This window comes from Palaemon carinicauda, chromosome 29 (genome assembly GCF_036898095.1).
Source record: "Palaemon carinicauda isolate YSFRI2023 chromosome 29, ASM3689809v2, whole genome shotgun sequence".
NCBI lineage: Eukaryota > Metazoa > Arthropoda > Malacostraca > Decapoda > Palaemonidae > Palaemon > Palaemon carinicauda.
The window spans coordinates 48,554,586-48,562,085 of record NC_090753.1 but is presented as its reverse complement, the minus strand read 5'-3'; the positions used below and the strand labels follow the sequence as shown (position 1 = coordinate 48,562,085).

At 33.9% G+C, this 7,500-nt stretch overlaps 2 protein-coding genes across 3 annotated transcripts in view; both read right to left on the bottom strand.

The window, feature by feature from the left end:
* Positions 1–1,627, bottom strand: part of LOC137622786 (PE-PGRS family protein PE_PGRS33-like) — a 1,742-nt gene extending 115 nt beyond the window's left edge. Inside the window, exons 1-2 of the mRNA XM_068353382.1 lie at positions 1,566–1,627; positions 1–501 (exon numbers count right to left, since the gene is read on the bottom strand). The exon at positions 1–501 is cut by the window's left edge and continues 115 nt beyond it. Coding sequence (XP_068209483.1) covers positions 1–496 — 496 coding nt within the window. The 5' untranslated portion in view covers positions 497–501; positions 1,566–1,627. The remainder of the gene's footprint in view (positions 502–1,565) is intronic.
* Positions 1,628–6,176: 4,549 nt separating this feature from the next.
* Positions 6,177–7,500, bottom strand: part of LOC137622785 (uncharacterized) — a 1,749-nt gene continuing 425 nt past the window's right edge. The window contains exon 2 of one of the 2 annotated variants that reach the window (XM_068353381.1): positions 6,177–6,773. In XM_068353381.1, coding sequence (XP_068209482.1) covers positions 6,238–6,768 — 531 coding nt within the window. In that variant the 5' untranslated portion in view covers positions 6,769–6,773 and the 3' untranslated portion in view covers positions 6,177–6,237. The remainder of the gene's footprint in view (positions 6,774–7,500) is intronic. The other variant, XM_068353379.1, reaches the window with a different exon arrangement.

The window sequence follows — 7,500 nt, the reverse complement described above, 5'->3', positions numbered from 1 at the left end:
CAGAGAAGCCCCTGCCGGGGAATGAGGACTGGAATGGGAAACCTGGAATAATGTCTGGGTAGTGAGCTGGATTGTAAGAAGCACTGCCTACTCCAAGACCAGCACCTCCAACAAGTCCAGCTCCTCCAAGTCCTCCTGAGACGCCTCCAAGATGGCTGGCTCCTGCGAGACCACCTGATACACCTCCAAGATGGCCGGCTCCTCCAAGTCCTCCTGAGACTCCTCCAAGATGGCCGGCTCCTCCAAGTCCTCCTGAGACGCCTCCAAGATGGCCGGCTCCTCCAAGCCCTCCTGAGACACCTCCAAGATGACTGGATCCTCCAAAGCCCCCAAGACCTCCCTGAGAGTGAACTCCCCCAGTGCCGAGACCTCCAACGCCAGCACCTCCAAAACCGACACCTCCAACACCACCTCGGTTTCCATACCTCTGTGGGTGGCCAGCTGATGCTACCGAGCACATGGCGATGGCCACAAGGAGAGTTGACTTTCCAATCATTTTGTCTGAAAAGGGATGGAAATGGCGTCAGAAACTGTGGAGGAATTATAAAGAATTGATGCAATGAGATCAGAATGGAAATCTAAAAAAAAAAAAAAAGAAAAAAAAATCAGATAAATTGGAGGACAGATCCGGCAAAATTTAGATTATGTCGAACGACATCGACGTAATTGGATTTTATGAAGTTGAAAAAAAAAATAGATTAAATCGAGGAATTGTCAAACGTCTTGGAAAGGTTATGAGACTGAATGGAGAAAACGAAATCGGACAAAATGAACAAAATAGACAATGTTGAGGAATAGAGGAAAACAATGTAAGTCAAATTACAAAAAGATTCAATTAAGTGAAATCTTTTAGATATGCCTAGTATAATTTTTTATAAATCATTTAAGTAACACAATCTCCATTATTCTATATCTAATTCGAAATCATTATAAAGCCAACATTCGGTGTGATTTTAAAGTATTCTATGAATATTATATTTCCAAGACCTTAAGTAGGGATATGTATTAGGTGTGAAGTAAATGTGTTCAAGTATGATTTAAAAACCACAGAAGTGAGGGATTCAGTCATGCCAGTGGAGTGTGAAGGTTTCTGAATTGTAAAATATTGATAAATTCAGGCATCAAAATGTATTTCTTTTAGGAGTTACCTCTTCACTTTGCGAAAGGAATCTTAATTCTTTTAAATGTAAAAATTCATCTCTGGTATTAATATCCTAATCATCAGAGAATATTGTGTAAGACTTTGCTCTTATCATGTGGTCGCACTGGGATACGGTAAAGTCAAAGTGATTTGGGTTATTCATGGAATACTACAGATAAAGATTGAAAGGTCTGTTGCCTGTGGGTAAGGGTCACAATGAGGCCTTAAAGACAGCTGATAACGTATTTCTAAATCAAGTCCAGAAATTTACTTTAAAGATCAAGATATAGATATTGGGTTTATGGAGAAACCATCTTTGTCATGAAAGTTGAACTCAAGAAAGGCAGAAAGATGAGATTGGGAACATACTGTGAAACACTTTATAAGAAAATAAAGACGGGTCATATTGCCCTTTATACCTCACCTGTTAGGTTTTCAGATCAACTGTTAACTGACTAAGGGAACGAAAATCTATCCTTATATACCTCCTGTGGTTCATTGCAAAACCGTCTGCAGCTGCGATTACAGGTTTCTCAGACGCTATCTTTTGAGAAACTTTAATTCAACATTTCCTGCATTGAATAAAGGTATTGCAATGATTCATGATGAAGTCAAACTGCAATCATATTCCCTAAGGACTAATTAACAGTTACTGAATAATAGTATTTAATTATCCCCTTTCAAAACAAAGACTATGAAAATGAAATCTGGCAACTGGAGCGTTCTTCTTCTTCCCGGTAGTGGCGTTGCGAAAGACGAAAATTGGAGATCCCAAAACGGAGTCAACGGTCCTGACGAAGAAAGCTCAACTATTCTTTTTGAAAGATCTATTAGGACTTCGGGAGTCTATTCACATATACAGACATTTACACAAATACACACAAATTCACACACATAGAATATGAATAGTGTTTATTATAGTAAGTCCATGTGTGTTTTGTGAAGAAGAAATTACTGGAAAATTAAAAAAGGCGATTATTATTATTATTATTATTATTATTATTATTATTATTATTTTTATTATTATTATTATTTTCTAATTTACAACCCTAATTGGGAAAAGCCAGGGCTCTAACAGGGAAAATAGCTCAGTCGGGAAAGGAATTAGGGAGATAAACTACAAGAGAAATTTAAGAACAAAACATTCAAAATAAATTTTTCATATATAAGCTTTGAAAAAACCTTCAAATAGCAAAGAGAAAGAGAAATAAGATTAAATAGTGTGCCCAAGTGTTCCCTCAAGCAAGAGAACTCTACCCCAAGACAATGGAAGACTATGGCACAGAGGCTACGGCACTACCCAAGACTAAAGAACAATGGTTTGATTTTGGAGTGTACTTCTCTTAGAAGAACTTAATCGAAAGAGACCTTTGAATTGATATTTAAAGAGGATACAGATACCAGTCGATTAGAAAAGTCTAAAATAATTATTTGGAAGGACACAGAAACATACTCAGGAGATTGGAAGAATAAATTGGACTCCTAAATACCGAATGTTGTTACTCTTCTTAAAAGATTTTATTTCTCATTGTTTCCTTTCCTCACTGGGTTATTTTCCCTGTTGGAGCCCCTGTGTGTTTGTTTCTGAACAGTTTCCTGGTCACAAGTTTAATCGTAGAGTATTGAGCGTTTCAGAGATTAACTGTTATGCGAAAAGCTAGAAAATATCAATATATGGAAGGTCAAGGTCACAGTCAAGAAAATTTCCCATTTCACGTAATCATCCATAAGTTTGGACAGCGTTGTCACACACTTCAAACTTGGTTCATATTTGAGAGTATGAAAATCCACGCCAATTAATACATGTCAAGGTCAAAGTTGAACAAAAAGTTAGAGAAATAAGTTGCTGCAGCAGAGGTCTGCGCTCTACTGAGTGTTCCTCTTGTTGTATATGTGTCTTGGCTTCGCGTAAAATTGTTAGTCTGCGGGGAATGAACTCCCCATTTGGACCTGCTGTCTTCCAACCACGGTTACCTAGGCTACCTGTCTTCCCACTTGCCCTTCTGCAGAAGGAAAGTACTTGTGTCTGAGCTTTGGAATATATATATATATATATATATATATATATATATATATATATATATATATATATATATATATATATACTGTATATATTTGTAGCGTGATTAACGTTAATTTTCAACTCTTTTATAACACATTCCTCTTCTACAGTATTGATATACGTGGGAATCTATGAAGTTTCATTTAATAATTCTGACGAAAAGGATGGGAGACAAAAATAAAAAACGGCCATTTTTTTTGCTTATGGTAAATTACTTTTGATTAAAATGGACACATTATGCATGACTCCAAAAATTGTCATTTACAACGAGAGAAAAATACGTATTTTCCTTGCTGTTCTTTGCGACTTTTGAGTGACTAAAGTTTACTCTCATCTGATTTTGTGATTCAATGTCTGTGTCTGAGAAACTGTCTATTTTAGTGTCAAAATATGATTCAAGTTTAATTACAAACAACGAACAAATTTCAGGTTTCAGAGAATCGTAGTCAGTAAGTAGTGTTTTGGAAACAGAAATCACACGTATTCCAACTTATGATTTTAAGGTGAAATAGGCTGTTACTGTTATTAAAATGTTGCGTAGTAATCAGATTAGTGTGTATATATATATATATATATATATATATATATATATATATATATATATGTATGTATTTATATATATGTATATATACATGTACTGTATGTATGTAGGTATATATATATATATATATATATATATATATATATATATATATATATATATACATATATGTATATATATGTATGTATGTATATATATAAATATGTATGTATATATACGTACATATATATGTATATATATATGTGTGTATATATATGTATATATATTTGTATATATGTATATATATGTATATATATATATATATATATATATATATATATATATATATATATATATATATGTATATATATATATGTATATGTATATATATGTATATATATATATTTATATATATATATATATATATTTATATATATATGTATATATATATATATATATATATATATATAAATATATATATATATATATATATATATATATATATATATATACACACAAATATATGTCATCTCCTCCTACGCCTATTGACGCAAAGGGCCTCGGTTAGATTTCACCAGTCGTTTCTATCTTGAGCTTTTAATTCAATACTTCTCCATTCATCATCTCCTACTTCACTTCATAAGCCTCAGCCATGTAAGTCCCGGTATTCCAACTCTTCTAGTCCCTTGTGGAGTCCAGCTGAATGTTTGAAGAACTAATCTCTCATGGGGAGTGCGAAGAGCATGCCCAAACCATCTCCATCTACCCCTCATCATGATTTCATCCACATATGGCACTCGTGTAATCTCTCTTATAGTTTCATTTCTAATCCTGTCCTGCCATTTAAATCCCAATATCCTTCTGAGAGCTTTGTTCTCAAATCTGCTAAATCTATTGGAGATTGTTTCATTGTCATACCATGACTCATGTCCATAGAGTAACGCTGATCTCATTAAACTTATATATAGTCTGATTTTTATATGTAATTTCAGGCGATTTGAGTTCCAAATTTGACTCAACCTAGCAATTGTCTGATTTGATTTTTTCAATCTTTCACTAAATTCTAATTCTAAAGACCCTGTATTGGAGATCATAATTCCTAAGTACTTAAATAATTCTACCTCATTAATACTTTCTCCTTCCAATGATAATTCATCTTCCATTGCATACTCCGTTCCTATCATCTCTGTCTTTCTTCTATTTATCTTCAGCCCAACCTCGTGTGATAAAACAGATATTCTGGTAAGCAGGTATTGCAAATCCTGTGTTATATATGTATATGTATAAATATATGTATGTATGTATGTATATATATATATTATATATATGTGTGTATATATGTGTATGCATACAAACACACACCCACACACACACACACACACACACACACTTATATATATATATATATATATATATATATATATATATATATATATATGTATAGAAATATATATATTTATATATATATATATATGTATGTATATATATGTATATGTATATATACATATATATACATACATATATATATATATATATATATATATATATATATATACAGTATATATATATATATATATATATATATATATATATATATATTAGTGTATGGGCCCTGTCAGAAATGACGGGTAAATATGTAGATAGATATGCATGCACACACAGATTGAACCCTTCCCACCCCTTCCCTTATCCTAACTACAACACGTCAGTTTCAGAAATTTGTGGGAAATAGTTGTTTCAAAGTATGCCTGTCGTGGTACCCCCTCTCAATAGGGTATGACTACTTCTCCCTCTACTCGAGGGACAAAGTAGTTATACATTTGGCAATGCCGCACAGGATAACAGGAAAGGAATATATACGTGTTTATATATATGGCCAGCAACTTCCTCTTCTTTATATAGGAGATATATGTTTTCATAAATATCCTTTCTGATTGTGGATACCTTAACGTGGCGAAAGGGTTTGTGTATCGTCATGATCAACAAAGCTGTTCTAGTCAGGTCTACCATACTAGGTTGGTTTGCTGTGAGCGATCAGACTAAACTCTCCCTCCAGCACCAATCCGCATTGGCCAGCATGGTGATGAAAACTGGCTAGACCTAGACATGAGTAATGACATGTCTGAGGCCTTTGATGCAATGGACTAGAAACGGCTGCATTTGTTGTTATATATATATATATATATGTATATATATATATATATATATATATTTATATATATATATATATATATACATATATATATATATGTGTGTATTTATATATATACATATATATATGCACATATATATACACACATAAATATATACACACACATATATATATGTGTGTATATATATTATACATGCATATATATTGTATATACACAAGTGTGTGTTTTTGTATAATATATAAAGATACCAATAAACTCTTATAGCTCGTTATTGCTGAGGAACAATGAAAAAAATTAACATTTGTTATTTTCTTTGAAAATTTATTACTAAAAATGTTTTACAGTTTATTAGTTTATGAATTTATCCGGCATAAGTGGTCCTTGTGCAGCAGTAGTAGTTATTCTGGACAGAGCTGAGACACCAGTTTTGGCATCCAGAGAAGCCCCTGCCGGGGAAGGAGGACTGGAATGGGAATCCTGGAATAATGTCTGGGTAGTGAGCTGGATTGTAAGAAGCACTGCCTACTCCAAGACCAGCGCCTCCAACGAGTCCAGCTCCTCCGAGTCCTCCTGAGACGCCTCCAAGATGGCTGGCTCCTCCCAGACCTCCTGATACACCTCCAAGATGGCCGGCTCCTCCAAGTCCTCCTGAGACGCCTCCAAGATGGCTAGCTCCTCCAAGTCCTCCTGAGACGCCTCCAAGATTACTGGCTCCTCCAAAGCCCCCAAGACCTCCCTGAGAGTGAACTCCCCCAGCGCCGAGACCTCCAACGCCAGCACCTCCAAAACCGACACCTCCAACACCACCTCGGTTTCCATACCTCTGTGGATGGCCAGCTGATGCTACCGAGCACATGGCGATGGCAACAAGGAGAGTTGACTTTCCAATCATTTTGTCTGAAAAGGGATGGAAATGGCGTCAGACACTATGGAGAAAATATAAAGAATTGATGCAATGAGATCGAAATGGAAATACAGTATATAAGAAAAAAAAAATCAGACAAATTGGAGGACAGATTTGGCAAAATTTAGATTATGTCGGACGACATCGAGGAAATTGGATTTTATGAAGTTAAAAAAAAAAAAAATAGATTAAATCGAGGAATTATCAAATATCGTGGAAAGGTAACGAGACTGAATGGAACAAATGAAATCAGACAAAATGGACAAAATAGACAAAGTTGAGGAATAGAGGAAAACAATGTAAATAAAATTACAAAAAGATTTAATTAAGTGGAATCTTTTAGATATTTATGCCTAATATAATTTTTTAAAAATCATTTAAGTAACACAATCTCCATTATTCTATATTTAATTTGGATTCATTATAAAGCCAACATTCCGTCTGATTTCAAAGAATTCTATGAACATTATATTTGTCAAGGCCTTATGGGGATGTGTATTAGGTGTGAAGTTCATGTATTCAAGTATGATTTAAAAACCACAGAGATATATGATTCAGTCATGCCATAGGAGTATACTGACTTCTGAATTGTAAAATATTGATAAATTCAGGCATCAAAATGTATTTCTTTAAAGAGTTTCCTCTTAAATTTTCGAAAGGAATCTTAATTCTTGTAAATGTAAAAATTCATCTCTGGTATTAACATCCTAATCATCAGAG